The sequence below is a fragment of the Carcharhinus amblyrhynchos genome, chromosome 10 (genome assembly GCF_965287045.1).
Source record: "Carcharhinus amblyrhynchos chromosome 10, sCarAmb.v2.hapA, whole genome shotgun sequence".
Lineage (NCBI taxonomy): Eukaryota > Metazoa > Chordata > Chondrichthyes > Carcharhiniformes > Carcharhinidae > Carcharhinus > Carcharhinus amblyrhynchos.
This window is the reverse complement of record NC_137333.1, coordinates 77,052,767-77,079,352: the sequence shown is the minus strand read 5'-3', so window position 1 is coordinate 77,079,352 and position 26,586 is coordinate 77,052,767. Positions and strand designations below refer to the sequence as shown.

The 26,586-nt window shown below is 42.7% G+C and overlaps 1 protein-coding gene across 7 annotated transcripts in view; it reads right to left on the bottom strand.

Moving 5' to 3' along the window:
• The window catches only part of LOC145349086 (microtubule-associated tumor suppressor candidate 2-like), a 453,839-nt gene that overhangs the window by 92,502 nt on the left and 334,751 nt on the right, over positions 1–26,586 (bottom strand). For all 7 annotated transcript variants that reach the window (XR_013888055.1, XM_080197409.1, XM_080197414.1 and 4 more), the window contains one exon: positions 16,812–16,910. Coding sequence is in view for 6 of the 7 variants with exons in the window: in XM_080197409.1 (XP_080053535.1) it covers positions 16,812–16,910 (99 nt within the window). In the remaining variant the exon portion in view is untranslated. The remainder of the gene's footprint in view (positions 1–16,811; positions 16,911–26,586) is intronic.

The window sequence follows — 26,586 nt, the reverse complement described above, 5'->3', positions numbered from 1 at the left end:
GACAATTACATTGTTTAAAGATAGATATAGAGGGATATGGGCCAAACGCAGGCAATTGGGACTAGCTTAGGGGTTTAAAAAAAAGGATGGCATGGACAAGTTGGGTCGAAGGGCCTGTTTCCCTGCTGTAAACCTTTATGACCTCCCCTTTCAAGGTTAGTTTAAGAAGAAAACAGGTTTCTCTGATTTGTACTTACATTGATTTAAATGCGTTCATTCTCTTATTATGGTCAACGGTTCATGCAAGAAAAATGGTTTTATAAATATACATCATTCCTTTTCTTGCTTGTAGCTCATAACTATATGACATGATTATAAAAGCCCAAAATTTACTGGGCAGGAAACTTTTCCAACAATAGTTTTCATTTACATCAATGACATATCTAATTTTGAACTGATACTGGGGGCAAATTTTATCACTAAAAGTGAGTAAATTATTGAGAGAACTATTCTGTGCAGATTTCTCCAATTGAAATAGCGCCCAGGGCTTGCTATAAGCTGTCAGGTCAACCCACTGCGAACAGTTTACTCGTTGAAGAGATGTGTGAGAACAGGGAAGTTATTCAATCAACACAATATAGATTAAGTGTATCCAGATGGCCTAGGATCAGAGCTGATGAATGTAATGCATGACTGCTGCATCATGTATCACTCCATCAATGTGTCTCGTTGTAAATTAGACCAATATCGGGGTGCATTTGGCCTCGCCACTTAGGCGCAATATATCCAGCTAATGCAGAATAGCAATCAGCAAAGCCAAAAGAAAGTTGAACTACAAAGCCAAAACAGTAGAATGTAAATAAGAGGAAGTTGTCAAGTGCTCTCTTTGGAGCACATCTTGAGTACTGCATCCAAAAGTGCTCACTAAAAAGCAAAGGAAGCACTCTAGAGCTTAAGGCACTGTGAAGAGGAGTCATGTGGCTTGTCTTGGATTTGAACTCAGTCAAAACCCATCCAGAATTAAGATCAGGTCCCTTGTTTGTCAGCGGATTGAATTATAAGGAGCAGCTGGAAAGTTTTGGGACTTTCATATCGTGAGATGCAAGGTAGTAAATGGTATGGAGAAGTAAATCTGCAACACTACTTTTAATTAGATAGTGGAAATAGGAGAAGATCTTTTCAAATTGGGAAAATCTAACTATAGAATTGATGTCAGGGCAAAGTACATAGATACAACGGGTTTAGCTCTTTACTATGCAAGGAGTGGATCAATGCTTCAAATGGATTTCTGGTAAGAATGATGATGGCGCAAGCTCTGAATTGTTTAAGGAACAATTCAAAGCAGCAAGGGGTAATGGAAAGTTGTTCTGGATGGATGAAATAAGATGGACCAAATGGCCTTCCCCATTCCTACGTATCTTGTCTTTGACAAAATGATCACACCGTGATTCCTATGACTTGTTGTTTTTGCCTTCTAATGTGAAGAAATTAATGGAAATGTGCGCTTAAAGGTGAGATTTCTCTGATAATGCATCAATTGTCTTTTCAGCTGGCCTAGGCATCTTTATCTGATTCTTTCAACTTGTGTTATATTCAATACCACCAGCTACTTATCTAAAACCTTACAACAATGAATAGTCATAAGTGAAAAAGATAAGTTTCCATGGTTACTACTGTTACATAGACTAAGTTCTACATTTGTATCGCATTTTGTACTGAACTACAATAGTCATTTGTTTCTCAGTCTTTGGTAAATAACTAATACTTATATTTCCTGGGTAATGAGCCATAACTATTTCAGATATTAGGATTAAAAACAAACATATGCAATATTGTCAGAATTACTGTACCTTACACAATGCACAGTTTAAAAGCTGTTGTAATGATGAAAGCTGACTCTGTATAATTAGACATGAGAGATTAATGATCCTAATCCTGAAATGAATTAAACAACCAGGTCACAACTAATTGCTTCCTGTTACCTTGTCCCATCTCCCACTATAAAACTAAAACACGCAGAGAAATTCTGCGATTTGAACTTATCTGTCACTGCCTGTGATGCTGTGACAATTGTCCCGTCTTCAATACAATAATCAATTTCCTGCTGTATATTTGACTGCATCCCTTCCTTTAACAGAAACTTGACCTAGCATTTTGCTATGATCGCTATGAATGTCTCATTCTTTGACTATCAGTGTTGTTACTGCGAAGAGAATCGGTTACCAAAAAGACTGTGCCTCCCATAAGGCCTCTGATTTAAAATGTTATACAAAGTTGCAACTAGGGACCAGATTGAGAACTCACCATTCTTTTTTTTGCATTTTCTTCATATGCTAGATTATATTTGGTGAGACCTAGATTTGATTTATATGATAATATGAGCATAACGCCACTTAGAAAGGACAGCTCATTGGCCCATTACATTTAGATCTGCCTGTAGTTTGTTTTCCTCATTTTATGTTCTGATACCTGCATTTTTATCACCCAAAATCTTACAAACTGTTTTCTTGATATCGTCTTCCATATTAACGCTAAAGATGCTAAACAGCAACCGCTTGCAGGACTCTGGCAATGATCAATTCTCCTTGCAGCAACATGACCAATCTTCCAACTGCACAGGATTCATTCTTGTAAAGTGGTCTGTTATTTAGTAAGTTGAGAAAAGAGTAATGATGATACCGATAATACCAGGTATCTGTAAGTAAGAGATGGGTGCAGCATGAATACTGAAAGTGGACATGGGAGCTTGCTAGAAGACTTCAGTTGGTCAATGAAATTAGCAGAGAGGAACAGAAACTGTTCAAGGAAAAGTATTTTTTAAAGAAATGGTGAAAAGAAATACACACGAAGAACCTGAATTACTAAAACAGTGCAGAGACAGAAATCTTAAGGTGAATATGCTGCTAATTTTAATGATGGGATTGCAGTGACAAAGGTAAAAAAAATTGAATTCTGGGATTTGGAATGAAGCCAAGAAACATTATATGGAATTTGTTTCAGATGTTAAGTGGTTATATTCCTGATAACCATATAGTGAATGAAGAACCCCAAACTAGTCTTTACTTGGCTTAGATTTATTCAGAGTGAAACATTACAAGTATCTACCTAACTCTGATGTCATTACGTGTTTCTTCATACTCTTTTGAACAAAACAAACAATCAATTAACCAATTCACTGGCCTTGGAGAGGGTCTAAAGGAACACTATAACAGTGTCTCTCTGTACGTGCTTAAGTAACCATCTAACTGATGCCTCCACCAGTAAGCATTTAACTTCAATTGGTACAATCAACATTGGCCATTATTGTGCAATTTCAGAAGCCCATTTTAGAAAGCTTATGAGAACTGTGAAAAAAAATACAGCAAGATTCAGCTGTGTGACGCTAAGAAATGGGAAGTCTGGAAACATCCAAATCCATACCAGAAGGTTTCTTTTATTAAAAAAAAGTATCAGTTTGGCTTAGGCCATGAAAGGATTTGACCACATAATCTAGGCTGGTGTTTCAATATAAAGGAACAACTGCATTTGGAGTATTGTGCGCAGTATTTGGAGTATTGTGCGCAGTTCTGGTCGCCTCACTATAGGAAGGATGTAGAAGCTATTGAAAGGGTGCAGAGGAGATTTACAAGGATGTTGCCTGGACTGGGAAGCATGCCTTATGAAGTTAGGTTGAGGGAGCTGGGACTCTTTTCCCTGGAGAGACGAAGGTTGAGAGGCGACCTGATAGAAGTTTACAAAATGTTGAGAGGAATAGATAGGGTGGACTCTCAGAGGCTATTTCCCCGGTTTGAAATGGTCGCTACGAGAGGACACAGATTTAAGGTGCGGGGAGGGAGGTTCAGAAGTGATGTTAGGGGTAAGTTTTTCACTCAGAGGGTGGTGAGTGAATGGAATCGGCTGCCGTCAGTGGTGGTGGAGGCAAACTCGCTGGGGTCTTTTAAAAGACTTCTGGATGAGTATATGGGGTTTAATGAGATTGAGGGTTATAGATAGGTCTGTAGGTTGGTAGGTGATGATGTGATCGGCGCAACTTGTGGGCCGAAGGGCCTGTTTGTGCTGTAGTGTTCTATGTTCTATGTTCTATGCATTGTGATGGGTACCAAACAAAAGCCCTGGCTGCTTTTTCCTTTGAATTTGTTGGCCTGTTCTCCCACCAGATGACATACATTTTACGTGTCATAAAGTCTCACATTACCCATTATTTACAGCTGCCTCACAGTTATCTCCATCTTGCAAGATGTCCACTACTTACCCCCAGCCAGCAGCTTTAATCTTCAGTCATTTTTGGCTATCCAAAGACCTAAACTCAAAGTTTCCATTCTCAATAGTGGTGTACTCTTGCATTATGTAGTTTTGCTTTCAAGGAACACTAATCCCATCTATAATCCAACAGTTTATGATAGAATTATCACTGGTTCTGCCTGTTGGATGGAACTGTTGCCTCCACATCAACGGCCTAGCAGTTTTCTGAATCAACCTCTCTTTTTCCTTACTGTCTGCGTTACTTTCACCATTGTCCATATTGTTTCTTCATGTTTGGCCTTGATTCCACAAACAGCTGCCTCACAGCAGTACCTCAACCAAGTATCAATTCTTCATGTCCAGACCCAGACAGAAAATACTGGCTGCCAATCTAACTTTGGTGATAATTTTGGGTAAAGTTAAGCTTGATATCCATATACATTTCAACAGCGTCATTGTATATCTACTAGAAGTGGAAATCCTAGCTGATTTTCCCTCAAAATACCAGAGCAGTTGCATTAAGTTATTGCAACCAGTGCTGTAACCAAGATTAGTTAGTAAGACAGATCACACAGAGTACTGTGTGCAGTTCTGATTGCCATATTATAGGAAGGACAGAAGTACTGGAGAGAGTATAAAGGAGATTTACAAGGATGATACCAGAAAATATGGGTATACATATCAGAAAAACTTGACAGGCTGGGTGTCTTCTCTTGGAAAAAAATTGAGGAGTAACCTAATAGAAGTTGTTAAAATTATGAAAGATTTTGATACGAGTGAATACAAAGCGAATGTTTACACTTATGGAGCAGAACTAGGGACCATAACTAGAGGAGTCACAGGAGTGCCGATTAACTTTTAACAAAAGAATGGAACATTTTATTAAACAGCTATAGATAAGACAGATAGTCAATACCTTTTCCCAAAGGTAGGGGAATCCAGAACTAGAGGGCATAGGTTTAAGGTGAGAGGGGAGAGATACAAAAGGATCCAGAGGGGCATTTTTTTCACTCAGAGAGTGGTGAGTGTCTGGAACAAGTTGCCAGGGGCAGTAGTAGAAGTGGGCACAATTTTGTCTTTTAAAAGCATTTAGACAGTTACATGGATGAGATGGGTATTGAGGATTATGGGCCAAATGTGGGCAATTGGGACTAGCTTAGTGGTAAAAAGTGGGTGGCATGGACAAGTTGGGCCAAAGGACCTATTTCCATGCTGTAGACGTCTATGATCTTATGACTCTATACCTTTGCAGGTATATACAGATTTATAAGGAATGACAATGGATGCAGAGAATTGAGTGGGTATTCCAAAATGGCTTTCACACTGGCAGAATTTCCCTATTTGGTTGCCCCTGCTATATCACCCCCATGTAGGGAATTCTCCTACCTGCCAGCAAGATGTCACACTGATGGGGTTTACAATTGGTTTTGTGAAACAGGAACCAGGTGAACAGAACCTGCTGGAAGCACACAGGTAAGTACATCCATCAAGGGAGAGGGGGTGATGCCTAGACAGCATTCTTGCAGTGCCCAGGGAAACGGGGGTTGGGGGGCGGCGCAGGTCTTCCATTAAGGTAGTTATGAGAGGGTGGTTCGTTGCGTGTGTGTGTGTGTGTGTGTGTGTGGGGAGGGGGGGGTTGTTGTGGGAGGGATGGGAGTCCTGTGTCTATGATTGTGAGGTTCCCTAGCGGCAGGTTCCATCTCGGGGGGGAGCTTCCATTTTTATTCCTTAAAATTGGGGCTTCCTGAAGCATCACTTCATGGCACCTGTCCCTTCCATTTGTTTTTCCAAAGAGTTTAAAACTATGGCAGGAAAAGCTGGCAAGGCAACCGATGGCTGCACTCCACATTTCCCAACCAAGGCAACACTCTCAAAAAAAATTGGAGAATTCTGCTCTGGTTTTTTGTCTCTTTGACCTTAGTCTTCCTGGGGCTCTTCTTTTCATTCTATGGTTTCTAGAATTTTCTGTTTCTTAACCTATGGTACTTGCTTTCTGCCCCTTTATTGTCTGCTGTATTGGAAGTTTCTAGAAAAAAACTCTTGCTCCTGAGTTAACTCCTTCCAGTTTGAACTTCAATGTTTCTGCTTTTCAGTGTGAGCTGCTTGTTGCTAAGTAACAGTTTAATTCTTTTTTAAAGCCTGTAATTGCTTTTACGTTGTAAACCCTGAATTACAATACAGGCAAAGTTGTAACTAAAACAGACTTGTCGGCATCTTTGTTTAACATGAAGCTAAACTGAAGTTTTAGCCCTTTCCTAGCTTTCAAAAACTTACATTATATCTTTTGCCTAATACACACAGCACAAATACAGATCACTCAAAACTATCTCAATTTCCTAACATAAGCAAATACTACAGTTGATTTTCAGGGGAAGAATCATCGAATTAAATAAACCCTACAGTGCAGAAGGAGGCCAATGGGCCCATTGGGTCTGCACTGATCACAATCCACCCAGGCCCTATCCCCATAACCCCATGCATTTACCCTAGCTAATCCCCCTGACACGAAGGGGCAAATTAGAATGGCCAATCCACCTAACCCACACATTTTTGGACTGTGGGAGGAAATAGGGGCACCTGGAGGAAACCCATGCTGACATGGGGAGAACATGCAGACCCCCCACAGACAGTGATTCAAGGCGGGAATCGAACCCGAGTCGCTGGTGCTATGAGGCAGCAGTGCTAACCACTGTGCCATCATGCTCCCCATCTGAGGGAGGAGGGGCTAGCATTACAATGATAGATTTAGCAGAGGAAAGATAGGAGGGGGCTTGAGTGGAGCATGCTTGAGTGGAGTTTCTGTTTCCTATATCCTATTTAATCCCATCTGTAAAAATTAAAGTGATTTGGCAGAATTTGATGAAAGGTAATGGAGTTCTCCTGCTGTTCCCACCAACACATATTAACTATTTATGTTGTGGTTTGTGTGATTGTCATGCAGAAGCCAACTCCTCACTAAATGTTTGACTACTTAACAACAGCCACACCAACCTCAATCTCACTTATTGCTTGTGAACTATATTTGTTGGCCAGAAGATATGAAAGGCATTATACAAATGCAAATCCTTTCTTTAATATGGTAAGTTACTAAAATTCTATCCAGAATCACAATAGGCGGGATTTTCTGGTCTTGCCAGCAGTGGAACCTGTGGCAGGTGGGCACTTAATACGTTTCCCGATGACGAGATGCACTGTTTATATCTTTCTCCCCTGATTTTCAAGATGGTCTAAAGGCGGGCTTGAACTTTCTGATGAACAACATCAGGAACTCAATTAGCATGTATTAGCATTGTGTGCATGCTCATTAAAAGGCCCCCGTACTGGAATTAAGTTCAGCTTCCAAATTACTTTCCCTGCCATGGAGAATTTAGAACGTTCATTTTTGCACCTGTAACTGGCAAGCACCTGTGAACTTCATCTCTTCCATGATGTCAAGCTTATAGATACTGTGTCGCCTTTTTGGGGACTTCATATAACCTCACTCATGTCAACTGCTAATAGAAACATAGAAAACAGGTGCAGGAGTAGGCCATTAAGCCCTGTGGGCCTGCACCACTATTCAATATGATCATGATTGATCATACACTTTCAATATCCCATTCTTGCTTTCCCTCCATTCCCCTTGATCCCTTTAGCCACAAGGGCCATGTCCAGTTCCCTCTTGAATATATGTAATGAACTGACCCCAACAGTTTTCTGTGGTACAGAATTCCACAGATTCACAACTGTGAGTGAAGAAGTTCTTCCTCATCTCAGTCCTGAATGGCATGCCCCTTATTCTTAGATTCTGACCCCTAATTCTGGACTTCCCCAACATTTGAAACATTCTTCCTGATAGCTTTTGCTGTCAAAAGCTGTGCCAATGCTGGATATGGGAAGCAGGCCAAGCAGGGAAGGGTTGAGTGGTAAAGGATGCCTAGGAAGGGGGAAAGAGGATGTCTTAGAAGGCAGGGTTTGTGGTGTCAACTGTGGACTCTTGGGAGGTGAACACAGGGTACTGGTGATAAGATGGAACAGTCACAGTCAGAGGGCAGTGGGATGTGGTAGGGTGGCAGGCCCAGAGTGAGAGTTTGGTAGATAAACATCTCATGGAGGTAGGGTCATGTGGGGAGGCGCGTAGGCAGGTGACTCAAATAATGGGAGGAGGAAGGGGAGGAGGAAGGGTCAGGTTGGGCATGGGACAATAACAGGTGTCGGCTCTGAGAGGAAGGAAGGCATGTGGAAGTGGATTGTGATTGGGTCCAGGGTAACAAGCAGAGGTTCAACGGTGGCAGAGGGGAGAGGAGTGGTGATATTGGGTGGGTCAAGGGTAATGGGGGCAAGTTAGTGGGTCTCAGCTGCGAGTGGACCATACAGTTAGTCAGTAAATGAGATCCCTCAAGATGTGAGAAGATGTCTTTTCGGATGGGTGGAGTTCAAACTCAGCACAAGTAGCTGACTAAAAGGACTCCCTAAATATTATGAGACAATTGGATGTCAACCATGCTCAACTGTTATCTCCTCTCCATAGTAAAGCCCACACAGATCTAAGCGGAGGCTAGGCAAAGGGCTTAGCATCGGCCTGCTGATAGGGAAACACGTAACGGGACATGCTCACTAAATATATCACCGATCCTTTCACAGATCCACTGAGGTGCTGATGATGTAACCCTGCCTTGATGATGGTGCTCATCTGAATGAAGAGATGAAGTCTCCACTGCAGGTTGGCACCAGGCCGAAAGGAGTCAGGACTTGAGCAGCAAGAGGCAGCGGGGCCTCAGGAATGTCAAGATGCTGGCTGAATAATGTCCATTGCCAATGTGAGCATTGGTTCAACCACAGGTGTATCACATGGTGGTGTTCTTATCTAGAATTGAGAGAAAGCTATTGCCTGAAGCACCTTCATTTGTTCTGGGATGTGGTTGTCCACATATGTCAGCTTCTCCAGGACTAGTTGTGGCCACAAGGTCTCTGGGAAGTAATGTGGAGCTCCTGGCCTTCATTGAGTAATTGGCTGTGTGGGTGCCAATTAAGATACACTGCCAGGATATTTGACCTCGTGAGGTAACAGAGTGGTGGGTGATTCCTGCCAGCTGCATCATGAGACTCGCCGTGCTTTTCGTGAGCTGAACACAGAAGGTTGTGGGCGTTCAGCTCCCTCGACACCCAGCAGGAATCATCCACTTTCCCGCCCACCAAGGACATAGACTCTAGATTGGAAGATTTCGCACATCAACAAAATGGAACACCCGTTTCAAACCAGGGGGGTGTGAGCAGCAGGCAGATCAAAAATCTATCTTAATGCCTTCTCACTGATTGGAGTTGTTTGTTTCCTCACTTATCCATGGTTTATCCTAATAATTATGGCAAAGATCACAACTGATTATAGTGTAGGGGCCATAATATGTATTTTTTTTTAAACCTGTGTTGTCCTTTCCATAAATGAGAGTAAAAATATTTTTATATGCTTTGCCTAGATTACATTAAAGCTTTTTGTCAAAGGTTAAACAATCTTTGTACGTGAGTATTGATGCTTAATGAAAATATAACTATAATATAACAGCAGCCTCCCACAGGGCCAGATTACACATCTGTGATATCTTGCTAAACTGCAGGGTAACAACTGATTCTTTTCTGACCTGAAAATATTATCTTCTAATGAACGCCTTGATAGGCTGAAGTGATTGATTTAAAAAGCTGGGGTTTCAGAAATCTGAACCTCTAACAATCTGAGAATAGAGTTAACGGGAAAGGAGACATTGGCTCCCAAAGTGCAGCTGCCCTCCTGAGCATTACACAGTAAGAAGTCTCACAACACCAGGTTTAAGTCCAACCAGTTTATTTGATAGAAAACCCACAAGCTTTAGGAAATGGTGTTCCTTCGTCAGGTGTGTGGAAGGTTCTCAAACATCTCAGTTTCATACTGGTTTGCTTGTTTATTGTAACTCTTAAATCCATAAAAGTCTGAAAGATCAGGCTCAATCCCATGCAGACAGCCAGCCTGACAACACTTGGGAACACTTCCCCGCTGATTCTGACAGGTCCACTGCCATTCCATACTCAAATGGACATTGATTGGCAGCAGGCACAACTGCCGTCTTCACTTGGACAGAAGTCCCAGCTTCAGGCACACTGCAGTGACTGCATGCAAGGTGTACTGGTGTGTGTGTGTGTGTGTGTGTGTGTGTGTGTGTGTGTGTGTGTGTGTGTGTGTGTGTGTGTGTGTGTGTGTGTGTGTGTGTGTGTGTGTGTGGTGGGGGATGGAGTTTCCAGGTCCCTGGGGGAAGGGCTCACCAAGTCTGGAGGGGCTTTCTGATTGAGGTGACCCTCCTCCCAACTTTCCCCCCCGAGATTGAAGGTCACAACTTCTTCAATTTCCCACCTTCAGTCATCGGCACCCACCAACTTTAAGAGCCACTTAAGGGCCTTAATAAGGGCAAGGGATGGCTTCCTCCACCCCCTCCTCACTCCAAGGCCCTGCCTATCCCACTGTAAAGTTAGGTCTGGATCAGGCGGAGTCCTTGAGGGAATCCCGTCCACGCTATTTTACGCTGCTCTCTCCCAGAATATACCGGGTGGTGAGCAGAAAATTCTAGCTGCTACGGCAGTTCTCTAATGAGATGTACTAACCAGAAAAGTTAACCGTGGAACTTTCTACAGTTTCTCATTTCCTTGCCTCCAAATCTGATCCTCCCCCTCTTTCCAAGCAATCTGTCAAAATGTTACGAGCATTATGGTGCAAAACCATGCAGATGATCACAATCGATCCTAAACTTCCTTACGTAACGTTAGAAACATGTCAGAAGATGGATGTACTCTGTGAGCACAAGAGGAGAAATTAAGAATAGCACCAGCGCAGCACTTGTAATCTGAAACAAAATCAGGGTTATCTAAGTTTCAGTTATAATTGCAATAACACCAATATATCTACTTACAATGATTTTTTGTATTTTGTATTATGAAGTAAAATTCTTCTAGGTGCACCTCTGTGAAAGGTCATGTTGAACTGCCTTGCACATAGTTTGTCAAAACATAACTGTCTAAATATGGATGCAGCATAGTACAAGCTTCACAGAGCAACATGACTTCATCCTTGGCACAAGAACATTAGATAATAGTTTTAATTTCAATACAACACAGGCAAAGAATTCAAAATGTTCAGTGTTGATCATGAACATGCCAATTCTTTGAATTAGCAGCCTTTGTTTTACAGAACTGCAAAGAGAAATTAGTATGTTCAATTATCAAATTCCTGGTGCAAAATATAACTTGTCAGTTTACAGCAATCTTCTCGATCATACATTAATGTAATTGTCTGATACGGTTCTCACATTTAACAGCAGGCACCATAAAGAGTAGTCCTGCTGAATGTGTTTTGAAAATCATTTTCTTTCATTATAATTAAATCACACACCTTGAAGCTGTGCATTCCATTCTGAATTTTAGTTTGCATCGTATCAGCTAAGTAACATTGAAAACCTTTTGAGAAGTGCAGAGGAGAAAAACACATTCAATGAGCAAGAAAAAGTGGTCAAGAAAGTTATCGTTGGCATTTCATATGAGACATGTTCTTAAGAATTCAATATGTCATTGAATAAGTACAGTCCTTAAAAAGGCTATTCAGCCCAACAAGACCATGCTGCTGATTCTACTTCAGGTACTTCCTCAACCTTTTCCCATTGTGACCCGGTTATGAAGGTTGAACGATGTGGGGGAGGGGAATTAGTGAGAGCGATGGGAGGATTTTTAAGGGCAGTGGGATTAGTGAAAGTGATGGGGGTACTTTTAAGGGCGGTGAGGAAGATTTGTGAGGGTCCTGAGGTTGAATATGGCACTGGCTTTTATGGAACAAGACTCAAAGATCTGCCTGTTAGGCTGTGTTCACCACTAGAAAAAAATTCCAGGATTCCATGCAGCCGAAAGCTTTCATTCCAAACTATGTGGCAGCCATTGCTGCCTCAAAGCTTGTGACACCAGAATCTCATCCATGATAACCAGTTTGGGGCTTCCTGCAGCATACACACCCTCTTCCTATCATCTGGTCCCAGCAGCATTCTACCTATTGCTTTCTTCCACATATCTGGCTTCACCAAGTAGAAGACCCTCTAGGGTCGGAATGGTGATGCAGTGGTTAGCACTGCAGCCACACAGTGCCACGTCCTGAGTTCAATTCTGGCTGCGGGGGACTGTCTGTGTGGAGTTTGTATTCTCCCTGTGTCTGCTTGTGTTTCCTCTGAGTGTTTCCACAGTCCAAAGGTGGTTAGGTGGATTGGTCATACTAAATCGCCCCTTAGTGTCCAAAGATGTGGGGATACAGGGATAGAGCAGAGGAGAGGACCTGGTTAAGAGGGGAAGCAATGGCCTAGTAGTATTATCTCTACATCCAGATGCTAATGTTCTGGGGACCTGGGTTCAAATCCCACTACAACAAATGGTGGAATTTGAATTCAATAAAAAATATCTGGAATTAGAATTTACTGATGACCCTGAAACGATTTTTGATTGTCACGATAACCCATCTGGTTCACTAATGATCTCTAGGAAAGGAAATCTGCCATCCATACCTGGTCTGGTCTACATGCAATTCCAGAGCTACAGCAATGTAGTTGACTCTCATCTGCCCCCCCCAAGGGCAACTAAGGATATGCAATAAATTCTGACCAGCCAGTGATGCCCAAGTCCCACTAATGAATGAAAAAAATACTCTGACAGAGAGTCAGTGCAAACTTGATGGGCTGAATGGCCTCCTTGTGCACTGTTGGGATTATATTGAAACTTTCAGTATATCTACTATTCCCCCCAGCTGTGGTACAATGTTCCACATTCTAACCACTCGACGGGTGAGGAAGTTTATTTTGAATTTTCTATTGGATTCAGGTTCTCCAGGTGTGGTCCAACTAATTGCATGATTTTAGGTTTTGATTTGGGACTAAGCTGTCAGAGTCAAATGAGGGTCTTGACCTCGCACTTCATTGCTAGTATGCAGCAGTGACTTTCCCTAGATTCGCCAATTATCGAAGATGGGGATGGAGTTGGGGGGATGGCTCTTGAAGCTGGATAGGAGCATGGATGAAGCTGCAGCCGGCCACTGAAGAAAGGGTAGAGAGAAGGGGTCCTACCTTGAGGTACCTTCTCAGCACTTTTCAACATTTTGAATTAAAATGATGGCTATGGCTGCCAAACCACCATTGTGGAATGAGGTCTGTTCCGCATGGCAGCCTTCATTGCAGTTATGGCCACATGTATAGGCAGGGCCTCAAAGCTGGCCTGAAGCTCAGACCCCTTCCCAGGTGGCTGACTCCAAGCAATTAGCCAGTCCTTGAGACCGCAGAGAGGCCACAGGCCAACTGGAAAATCCCCATCTACATCTGATAACTGGTGTCAAACATATTGCTGCTTGCAGACTGGTAACCTTTCTGTCTCCAATTCTGCTTTGAGGAAATGGCTTGGGCCGTAAATGCTGAAATCATGCACCTGTCTGCCTCTATATTCTCATCTTCAAATTGGGGCAAAAACCAGCTCAACCTAACTTCAGTTCATATAAATTCCCTGATCTTCAATTCTATCCCTCATAAACTCTAGCACTTTGTTCAATTTTCATTGTGGCCTTATTACCGTACAGCACTACTCTTAGTGATGCATGTACCCGTATCCTCAGAATCCTCTGTCCTCTATACTGTTTAAATGCTTATTTTCAAAGCAGTATAGGGCTTTTTCTTGCTGCCATAATGTACTACCTCATACTTGAATATGTTGAAATTCATTTGCCAGTTTCTGCCCACTCTGCAACTTTACTAATGTCTTCACTATGTTTTGTTGTAATCCTCCTCTATTATCTGCACATCTCACCTGGGTGAATTCTCCCATCATGGCACGCTAATTGTTTAAAGTGTCGAACTGGGTATCGGCCATTTTGCGGGATTCATGCATGCTTTCCCAATGCCCGCTGGAGTGAAAGGGGGGCATTCGCCCCCTCCCCCATGGGGATCAGGTAGTGGGGGATTGTCTCCCCTGGGCATGGACACCCTACAGTGCCAGTCTGTGTCCCTTGGCATTGCCCAAGGGGCAAACTGTCCATGTCCAGGGAGCACCTTGGCAATGTTCAACGGGCGTCATGCAGTGTCAAGAGGGCAGGGCCTACTATAGGGTGATCAGTAAGGGTGGCGGGTCCTGCTGCCACTCTGCATGGGGATTGGTCAGGGCTGGAGGGGTGGGGGTGGAGGTGGAGAGGAGTGGGGGTGGGGGTGGGGGGTCTGTCAGGGTAGTGGGGGGTTGTCAGGGGAATCGTCACTGCTGGAGGAGGTGGTGCTGGAGATCGTGACATTCTGGGTCGGGGACGGGGTGTCAGGACGAGCCCCGGAATGGTCATGGGGGCCGTGATCATACCATGAGGGGCAGAGGGTTGGAGGGGCAGCAGTGTGGGGGTCCTGGGCTGGCCAGCTGACAGACCGGGGCCACTGGGCATGCGCAGAGTTCCAGAACGTCAGACTCAGGAGTGGATAGGCCCCGCCTCCTGAGCTTTTAATGATATTCATGATTGTGACATTCTGCGTTGCATAGAGTGTGGGAGTCTGAACTCCCACTGAAAAAACAATCGTGAGTTATACCAGTTTTCCCACGAATTCAGCACTTAGAATTTTTTGGGAGAATCAGGCCTCTTGTCTTTCCCAGCTTATGATTTCGTCAAGAAATTGGACAGATAAACCACGCCTGGCTCTCTTCCAACATCACTCTCGAGTTGATTGGTAAAAACTCTTCAGCAACAACACTTCTACTTATTCTCCCTATTTCTTGTCGTGTGATCAAAGGAAAAATACAAAAAGTGTCCCATCTAATTTGGAATAGATGCTCCTGATTCATAGTGCTTTGAGCAGATTACACAAGCAGGTTTAACAGGGCAAAACAGTCCAACTGGAGTTTTACTAATTTATCATCGGATGATGAAATCAATTTTCTGGCAAAGTGATATTTATTGAGTTGTATTAATCAGGAGGCCTGTCCTATTATGTAGCTGGCTAATGTGGAAAGCTCGTAATATTGATTACAGTGTACACATTTGGCAGGATTTTATGGCCTCACTCGTACCGAGACAGTAAAATCCCACCCCAGGTCAACGGATCTTTCCATGGTCCACCTCTTGCCCAGTCTGCTTCCTATGGTGGGTGGCACAGTAAAGTTCCAGCCATTGTGTCAGCAGTGGCAAAATTGATAGCGACATTGCCTCTAAATGCCTCTGGGTAGCACAGTGGTTAGCACTGCTGCCTCACAGTGCCAAGGGCTTGGTTTCAATTCCAGCCTTGGGTGACTGTTTGTGTAGAGTTTGCACATTCTCCCCGTGTCTGCATGGGTGTCATCTGGGTGCTCCAGTTTCATCCCACATTTCAAAAATATGCAGGTTAGATGGATTGGCCAGGCTAAATTGTCCCTTAGTGTCAGGGGGGACTTGTAGAATAAATATACAGGGTTATAGGGATAGGGCCTGGATGGGATTGTTGTCAGTGCAGGCCTCCTTTTGAACTGTAAGGGTTCTATAATTCCAACTCACAAGGTTCTGTGTTCAAGTCCCACTGACGGGCTTGAGTACAAAAATCAATGCTGATGTCAGCACTGAGGGCGTGCTGCAGTGTTGTAGGCGCAGTCCTTTGGGTGAAATGTTGGGTGACTGTCTGCTAGGGTGGATGTAAAATATCCCGTGTACTTGTTGAAGGAAGAGCAGGGAAGTTATCAAGGTACCCTCACTAATATTTATTCCTAAATCAACATCACATGAAAACAGATTACTTGCTCATTATCATATTGCTGTTTGTGGGAATTAATTGTGCACGTACTGGCTGCTAGGTTTTCTACTTTACACCAATGGTTATACTTCAAAAGATATCTCATTGGCTGATTCAAATAGCCACTGTTATATAAGTGTAAGTCTTGCTTTCCAGTGGTTCTTTGGCGAGATGTAATGACAGAGTTGCTTCAGCCTTCCCTGTTGAGAATTCATGGCCCTGAAGAAGGTGGCAAAAATGCTGGCACACAAAACAGATCACTCATGTATCTGCCACTATTTCTAATGATGAGGATGAGCTCCCTTTCTTTAGTGAGCTCCACATTTACTTGGAGGCAGCCCAAGTAATTGGCAGAGTATTCAGTGGATGTTGTAACCTGAGAGCCACCAGAATGCCTCTGATTTCCCCATAGTGGGAAGCTATGAGATGAGAAGTGTAATTGAAGATCAGCTGGGAGAGAATCACATGTTTGAAATGATATGTATTTTAATGAGCTACGAGATGTATCAGAGTGAAAGGCATCATAGTGCCAGTAACATAGATAATTAGACAGCTGTTGGGGCATTAAAATGTAAATTTAATGAACAGACAAATATAAACTTGCAGATTTACATGAGGCTTAGTGATTGCATTTAATTCACCTACGTTTGCAATGAGTAATTTGCTTGACTATAAAATGTGAAGAAACTAAATTACTGTACCTGTTAGGCATGTCCCTATGTTAACAATGTTTTAGTTTTTATAACTAAACATTTTGTACCTAGAAAAAGAGTTATGTTGAACACAAGTGCTGAACATGTCCCACATGTCTGCTGCATTCACTGTTATGTTTTAATATTCCAGTAATATGCTGAAACATAAACATACACATACCTGGTGGGTGAAGTTTGCTTGCAGGTGTAACGTGTCTTTTGGGCGATGAAGTCACAGGTTTTGGACTGTCATGATCTTTTTGTGCTTCCTTCTTCATTGCTATTTCAGGAGTTTGAACAATTAAATTATTAGACAGTATCTCTTTTCTCATTGTGTTACACAGGGCATATCTGTAACTCAAACCAGTCATATGCAAAAATCTTTTTATAAACCAATGTCACTTTGTTTTCTTACAGGGTGCTTGGCAATATTTTTAAAGGGATTAGCAAAGGGTTGCAAGGCAATAAGCCACACAAACTAAACAATTATCCCATTTGAAGGTGAGAAATCTTTGGACATCTTTAAAACCTCACAGCAATGTTTTCAGTAGTTTCAAAGATTGAATCTGTAGTGCAATTTTGTTTTAAAGTTCATTAGAGTCACAAGTAGGCTTACATTAACATTGCAATGAAGTTGCTGTGAAAATCCCCTAGTCACCACACTCCGGTGCCTGTTCGGGTACACTGAGGGAGAATTTACACGGCCAATGCACCTAACCAGCACGTCTTCTGGACTATGGGAAGGAAACACACGCAGGTATGGAGACAGCATGCAAACTCCACACAGAAAGGGACCCAAGCCGGGAATCGAACCCAGGTTCCTGGCGCTGTGAGACAGCAGTGCTAACCACTGTGCCACCATGAAATGGTGGCGAAAAACTGCAGCAGGCGACGGTGCAGAGGGACCTCGGGGTCCTTGTGCATGAGTCGCAAAAACCCAGCTTGCAGGTGCAGCAGGTGGTCAGGAAGGTGAATGGGATGCTGGCCTTCATAGCGAGGGGGATTGAATATAAAAGTAGGGAGGTCTTGCTGCAGCTGTATAGGGCATTGGTGAGGCCGCAGCTGGAGTACTGTGTGCAGTTTTGGGTGCCGTACTTACGCAAGGATATTTTGGCCTTGGAGGGAGTGCAGAGGAGGTTTACTAGGCTGATGCCGGAGTTGAGGGGGTTGAGCTATGAGGAGAGGCTGAATAAACTAGGCTTGTACTCGTTAGAGTTTAGAAGAATGAGGGGAGATCTCATTGAGACATATAAGATGATGAATGGGATGGATAGGATAGAGGTGGAGAGACTCTTCCCGCTCAGAAAGGACAGTAGGACTAGGGGGCACAGCCTCAAGACAAAGGGGGGGGCGGTTTAGAACGGAGTTGAGGAGGAACTTCTTCACTCAAAGGGTGGTGAATCTCTGGAATTCTCTGCCCGTTGAAGTGGTAGAGGCTACCTCGCTAAATATTTTTAAGACGCGGGTTGATGGGTTTTTGAAAAGAGAGGGGATTAAGGGTTATTGGGAGAGGGCGGGAATGCGGAACTGAGCCACGACAGATCAGCCATGATCTTATTGAATGGCAGGGCAGGCTCGAAGGGCTAGATGGCCTACTCCTGCTCCTATTTCTTATGTTATGTTCTAAATTATTTCAAATGATGCTCTCAGGGAAATGATGATGAACCAACACTGTATTTGTATGCAAATGTTATCATTTTGTAAGGTTACACAGTCAGATTTATTTTTCTCCATCTCTACTTAAAACTTTGAAGTATTATTTCCAGTTTGCAGGATGGGTGATCTCAACCACTGGCCAAGCTGTATGTTTGGCCAGTTCTACTCCATTACAAGCTATCAAATAGATAATGTTATCATCATAGTCTTATCATTCACAAAATAGAGCAATCCAGTCACAGTAAAAGACAGCCACAGGATACAAATATCCAATCTTCTGCTAAGATGGAATGCATTTTGGCAGTTTGCCAAGCCAGATTCACAGAGTAATGTCAAAAATAGAAAATTTTAAATGTGAAATGCATATTTCCTGATATAATTCACATATTGCTTTACACAGAATTAAAAATCAAAAATATTTCTGTTTTTGTTCCTTTTGAAAGAAACATGTTTAAGAGGCAGTCAATACCAAGAAATCAATTAAATAAATCTACAATACTTTGAAGAAAATCAGTAATCATAATAGATTAAAATAACAATTTTGGGTACTGCTGTTTACTTCTATAATCCCAAATTAGATGCCAGAAAACTAAATTAAACTAAACAACTCAGATAGCTATTGATTAGTACAATTTACATCTCAGTCCCAGATGTGAGGAATTTGATCAAACTTTAAGCTCGATGTGTTACTTTCTGTAAACTTGACTGAAGTTCTCTTAATGAGTTGATGGGCTTGTAGCTGTGGTAGCAGAAAAGAGAGTTCCTTACTGGAGGATTGGAAGTACTGAGATCCAGCTTAATCCTTGAATGATCTTGGTCAGCCACATTAGACATAATGGAGGGAGTTCTAACCCCAGAAAAGGGGTAGATTTGGCTCAGGTGGGGAGGGTAGAAGTATTAAAGATTGAATCCTGATCCATGATCCCCCTTCAGTCCACACATTTCTGGTTTTTAAAAGAGGTGGGATGAGGTTGTGTCACAGAATCATAGAAAATAGGAGGAGGAGTAGGCCATTTGGCTCTTCAAGCCTGCTCTGCCATGTTTTGGCCTCAATTACTTTCTATGGTAGTGAATTCCACAGGTTCCCCACTCTCTCGGTGAAGAAATTTCTCCTCATCCCAGTCCTAAATGGTTTACCCCATTTCCTTAGACACCTGATTCTGGATTCCCTCACCGTTGGGAACAACCTTCCTGCATCTACCCTTTCAAGTCCGGCTGGAATTTGATTGGTTTCTATGAGATCCCTCTCAGAATTCTAAACTTCACTGAATATAAATCCTAACCAACTCAATTTCTTCATACACCAGTGTGGCCATCTTAGGAATCAGTTCTGGTAAATCACCACTGCACTTCTTCTATAGCAAGGACATCTTTCCTCAGATAAGGAGACCAAAACTGCACACAATATTCCAAGTGTGGCTTCACCAAGGCCCTGTATAATTGCTGTAGTACATCCCTACTCATGTGCTCTAATCCTCACGTTCTGAAGGCCAACGTACCAGTCTCGATTTTATCATCAGGCATAAAAACTTGGTAAAGTCGGCGTGAGGTGAGTAGCGTGATCCGCACTTGCCCCCACGCCAGTTCCCCCTATACCAAGGCCTGAAAATGGCTGAGATTGGGATTGTGCCAAAACAGGCACGATGGCCATTTAAACGCATTTAAATTGACTTAATGGACTGTATTCCGCCTTTACTACTGCGTTCGCCTATCCTGAATTGGCGCAAAACAGACTTGCTCCACAAAATCCAATTTGGGCGTTCCAGTTAGTGTGAAGGTAAGTGCTGACTGTACAACGACACTCTGTTTGAGATCAGTGGGGAGAGGGGTGGGGGCGGAGTCCGATGGCGTTCTGCTTGAGAGAGGTGGGGGAGTCCCCTGCCAACCTGTGATCAGTGAGAGGAAAGTGGAAGTCCCATGCCTCTCTGCCTACAATAGTGAGGGGGGAACGAGGGTTCGCTGCCACTCTGCCTGAGATCAGTGGAAGAGGGAAAGGGCCCCCAATCGGTCTGAGTGATAGGGCTGGGAAATAAGAGGGTCAGTAATGTTGTGGGGATGAGGCAATGTCTGTGGGGGCCAGGGTGAGGCATTATCCGGCCTGGGAGGGATGTCATAAGGGATCTACATTCTATCTTTTCTTTTCCACGCATGTGCAATTGGAGATGCCAATCGGAGCTGCAGGATTTTGGGTGCATTAAGCCCTGTGCACAAGCTTCTGAAGCACGATTCGGAATTGCAGATATTTTTTCAGGCAGTGTGTGTAAGGAGGCACCTGAGAATGGGTCTAAAAGTCAAACCTGAAACACTCCCAGTTTCAAGCCCGTCCAGCACTTAGAATCAAAATGGTCAACTAGGGCCCACCGTTTGCCTTCTTTACTGATTGTTGCATCTGCATGCTTACCTAACCCGTTTGGTATACGAGCTCTTGTTGCACACTGCGCTCTCTTAATTTATAGCCATCCAGATAATAATCTGCCTTCCTGTTTTTCCAACTAAAGTGGATAACCTCACTTTTATCCACATTATATTGCATCTGTCATGCATTTGCCCATTCACTCAGTTGGCTAAATCAAACTGAAGGATCTCTGCATCCTTTCCAAAGCTTCCCTCCAACCCAGCCTTGTTTCATCTGCAAATCTGGAGATATTACATTTAGTTCCCTCATTTAAATCATTAATATATATTGTAAATATCTGGGATCCTAAGAACCTCACCATAACATTCAGAAAAAGGAGGCCAAAACTGTACACATTATTTATTCTTATTCTTTGCTTCCTGTCTGCCAACCAGTTTTCTATCCATCTCAATATACTACTCCCTATCCCACATGCTTTCACTTTACATGCTAATCTTTTAAGTGCGACTTTGTTGAAAGCCTTCACAAAGTCCAAATAAACCACGTCTACTGGTTCTCAAAGAACAGCACAGCACAGGAAACAGGCTCTACGGCCCTACAAGCCTGCGCCACCCATTTTAACACTCAGTGAGTGCCTTATTCAAGTCTTTTTTCTACCGACAACTTTTGTCTACCTCTAGTGGACTCTACAATGAAGGAGTGCAAATTTAGAGAATTATATGTGCGCCAGATTAAGGGAGACCCAATTTAGGGACAATTTGTTGACACCAATCAGCCTAAAAAGCACCAAATCTCCTTCATCAAATCTATTAAATACATCCTCAAAGAATGCCAGTAGATTTGTCAAGCTTAATTTCGCTTTCGTAAATCCATGCTAACTCTGTCCAAACCTGCCATTGTGTTCCGAGTGCTCTGCTATTAAATCTTTTATAATGGAATCTAGCATTTTCCCCACTACCCAATGGCCTATAATTTCCAGTTTTCTCTTTACCTCCTTTTTTTAAATAGAGCGGTTACATTAGCTACCCTCCAGTTGATAGGAACTGTTCCAAAATCTATAGAATCTTGGAAGATGATCACCAGTGCATCAACTATTTTTGGGGTCACTTCCTTAAGTACTCTGGGATATAAGTTATCAGGGCTTAGGGATTTATTGGCCTTCAATTCCATCAATTTCCCTAACACAATTTCCCTACTAGTACTGATTTCCTTTAGTTCCACTCTCTCACTAAACACCGAGTTCTCCAACATTTCTTGTACGTTATTTGTGTCCTCCTTTGTGAAAACAGAACAAAAGTATGTATTCAGTTAGTCAGCCATTTCTTTGTTCCCCATTATAAATGCCCCTGTTTCTGACTGTAAGAGACCCACATTTATCTCCACTGATCTATTTTTCTTCACATTCCTGTCGGAGGCAGCAAACCCTCTCCCAGGAGGCTGGTTGACGCTTCAGATACTATAGTGAGGCTGAGGGCCTCATTTTTATTCACTGCTTGAAATGTGACTCTGTCCAGGAAGATTTCCCAGGCCTTGGGAAACCCAACAGCTAAACTGAGGCAAACGACAGTTGGACCAGGAGGTAAATGCCTTTCCAATGACTTGCTGAATCCAGCATGCCTGGTCAACTCCTTATGATGTGGAGATGTCGGCATTGGACTGGGCTTAACGCAGTACGAAGTCTCACAACACCAGGTTAAAATCCAACATGTTTATTTGTAGCAAACACCACTAGCTTTTGGGGCTCTGCCCCTTCGTCAGTTATTAGCTGTAAAGACTCGCATTCTAATCAGTATTCTGTAAACTGAATGTGTGTCTTTATATGCCCTGTTTGTGATCAGAACTCCCCACTCACCTGATGGAGGGGCAGAGCCCCGAAAGCTAGTGGAGTTTGCTAGAAATAAACCTGTTGGACTTTAACCTGGTGTTGTGAGACTTCTTACTGTGTCAACTCCTTATGGTCAGACACCTCTCCTCCCTGGCCTGTCTGATCTCTTCATGCGTGTCTTGAAAATCCCATCCTTGTGGGCACTTTCTTCCAAGGAAGACAGGCCAAGCCAGGAGTTTTCTGACTCCCGAGACCCACCTCAAGGATGAAATTCCAGGCTTAATTAGAATGAGTACTTTTAAAAAGTGCACTTAATTCCACAATTTCCCATGCAGGCACATTTCCGATATCAGCTGCACTATTCCAGAGAGTACTGAATAGGTACTTTACCACTCTGCCAGAAGAAATCTAAGTTTGAGTGAAGGATAGCCCTCGAGTGTCAATCTCATACCAGCAAGCTTATCATGGGTGCCTGGGACTAAATCATTCTGTCGCCTGCTAGGTCAAACACAGGGAAATCTAGTTAGAATCAATTAATCTGAATTGTGATGAAAGCTAGTGTCCAAATAGATATTTGAACTTGGAATATTACGTGAATTGTATCAAAGTTCCTTGCCAAAATTTAATGGAGGCATTAGAAGATTCAATATAATTATGTCACTGCCTCTAATGCAATAGTAAAGTGCAATTTCCTAACTTTAATTATATATGGCCAGAAGCACTTATTTCCATTAATCTATGCAATGTGCACTGCTAGTTCATATAGGTTTGATTATAAAGGATTGTTGCACCAATATTTAATATAAGCACAAAGTAATATTTGTAAAAGTGGATTCTCATTCATTTGCATGGTAATTGAACCAACACATAGCAACCTCTTCTGATAAAATTAAACTGCGTAACAGTTCACTGTAAACCTGTACCCTAATACTCTCCGCAATTGTGTGGCTGTGGAAATTGTCATGGAATTTAGTGGCCACTGGAGAATTTCTCTACAGCGCTTATTTTCTTTTATTTGCCTTTTGTCGTTCTGTTCACTATCATTATATTGGAACCAAAGCTGAAAGTACCAATATCAATGCTTTATATTCTGAATACAAATAGTGAGAATCTGACACCATTTATATTCTCCACTGCAATCTCCTACATCTTGTGCATTAATATCTTATGTATTTTAACCTTTTTTAAAATGTGGTTAATATGGTTTTCGATGTTATTGTCAAGACGTGGTTTATTTTCCACCCTTAATTCATGGAGAAGGCAGTGTTGGGTGGGCCTACTTTTAGTAGTGTTGCAGTCTTTGTGATGAAGGTGCTTCTGTAATGTTGGTGTGCAGAGTCTCAGGATTTTGACCCAGTGGTGGTTAAGGGATAATGATATCTTTCCAACTCAGGATGCCAAGTTGTGGCAGGGCAGGATGGCATGGTGGCACACTGGTTAGCACTGCTGCCTCACAGCGCCAAGAACGTGGGTTCAATTCTGGCCTTGAGTCACTGTGTGTGTGGAGTTTGCACATTGTTCCTGTGTTAGCGTGTGTTTCCTCCAGGTGCTTTTGTTTCCTTCCATAGTCCAAAGATGTGTGGATTAGGTTGATTGGCCATGCTAAATTGACTCTAGTGTTAGGGGATTTGCAGGGTAAGTATGTGAGGCTGTGGGAATAGAACCTGGGTGGGATTGTGGTCGGTGCAGACTCGATTGGCTGAATGGCATTGTGGGGATTTTATGAACCTTTAGATGGTACACACGTACTGCAATCATAGCACATCACTGTGGAAGGTGTGGGGGAGAGGTGCGGTGCCAAATGTTTGCAGTGTATTATCATGTTGTACCTCCATTGAGGGAGGCTGTCAAGATATTGGAAACGTTGTACATGTTCCAGAACCACCCCATCTATATGGATGGTGTGGGGATGTTCGTCTGGCCTGGGGAAGATTGCTGAACAACCTTCATCTTGGCAATGTTTAAAGATAGGCTAATCCTCTTATAGGAGATGTTGAAAAGATCAAATGTCCTTTGCATGTCCTGTACAGAGTAAGCCATCATGCAAAATGAAGGTTGTGAATGTCCATGGTGGTCAACTTTCTTTTTGCCAGAAGTGACCAAGGTTGAAAAGTTTCCTATCCAGATGATAATGGATGACACCGGATGGTGGGTCATCTCGGATGAGCTGGATGATGATGATGGTCAGTGAATGATGAACAGGGTGGGGGTGATCACACGACCTTGTTTAACCCCAGTCCAAGTGTGACAGGTAGCAATGACTACACCAAGCAATATAATTTCACTTATGTTGTTTTTTAGTTGTAGCCAAATAGATTCTGTCCTTGACTCCTCTGGGACATCCTCATCCTCCAATACTGCAGTGCTCTCCTTAATCAATATCATTACCCACTCCCTTTTCTTCCTGTCCTATATTTGCTGAACACCTCGCACCCAGGGATAGTCAGCACCCAGTCCTGCTCTTCTTTAAGCCAGGCCTCTGTTATCACCACAACATCATATTTCCACATGGCAATGTATGTACGTAACTCATCAAGCTTATTTTATCGCACTCCATTCACTCACATTCATGCAGAAAAACCCTAATTTAGACTTCATTACTTTCTCTCTTATTCTTATCTCATCAGTTAGCTTACAATTTCCTACCTGAGCACCATCTATCTCTCACAGTATTCTTTGCACCTTGGTATTCCTCCCTGATATGATCTCCTGGTTCCCAGATTCCTGCCAAGTTAGTTTAAATCCTTCCAACAGCACTAGTGTTATCGGACAACAAATTTTATAAAATTGGGCACACAAAATGGAAGCAAACTAAAGCTATCCTCAGAGCCCTCCACTAAAATCACAAAGTAACAGACACTGAGCAGTAGGCAAGAGCATGCAGATGAGGGCTAGCACATAAGGGAAATTGGACAGGATGGCACCTACAGGAACTAAATTAAAGAACACATCCCCACCCCATCAAAATCAGCACTTCTAAACCAGTCAAACAACCCATGGAGACACCTAAAATTAACACAGTTAAGGAAACGTCCCTGGTCCCTCAAGACTCTTGAGATCAATAACACACGTATGCTTCAAACCCCAGAGATTCTAGACCATTGATAACCAACCAGGCAAAAGCGATTAACACACACTTAAAACAATTGCTCCAACACTCGAAAACATCGAAACAGGATGGCTGAAGTCAAATACTGTAAATAAAGGATTAGCATTTGAAATGCGAAGTTCAGATATAAGTGTAGCCCGTTGTGGGGGAGTCTTTAGAGCACTTTTGGGACAGTCCGATTGTATGTCCTGACTGTGCTTCTCCGTCGATGTAAAAAGAAAATGAAGCAGTGCCGTTATTGAACTTCACCGAGTCCGTAGTGGTCGTTTCGCCCATTCACGCTAACACTAGTAAAATGTCCCATACGGAACCTCGTTCAAATTAGGTGCAATCCATCCAGCCTGTACATGTCCCATCTGCCCCTGAGCCAGTCCCCATGCCCCATGGCAAAGAATACTGTGAGAGATAGATGGTACTCAGGTAGGAAATTAAAGCTAACAGATGAGATAAGAATAAGAGAGAAAGTAATGAAGTCTAAATTAGGGTTTTTCTGCATGAATGTGAGTGAATGGAGTGTGATAAAATAAGCTTGATGAGTTACAGACACAGATTGCCATGTGGAAATATGATGTTGTGGTGATAACAAAGGCTTGGCTTACCACATATATAAATGTGCTATTTACAATCTTCTCACCTTCATGGGTGCCTCGCAATGGCCCCAACTGCTGCTCAAATTCCAAACCCAGAGTTCAAGCTGCTGCAACTGATGACACTTCCTGTACGAATAGACATTTAGAACACAGGATGTCTCCTGGAGTTCCCGGATAGCACTTGAGCCATGCCATTCCCTTATTTGTTAGGTAATAATCTTGCTCCTGCTAATAATCCTTAATACTGCTAATAAATTCGGTATAAAAGTAGAAAATGCTGAAAATGTTCAGCAGGCCTGGCTGCATGTATAGGGAGAGGAACAGAGTTAACGTTTCAGGTTCTGATGAAAGGTCACAAGGCTGAAATATTAATTCTGTTTCTCTCCACAAATGCTGCCTGGCCTGCTGAATATTTCCAAA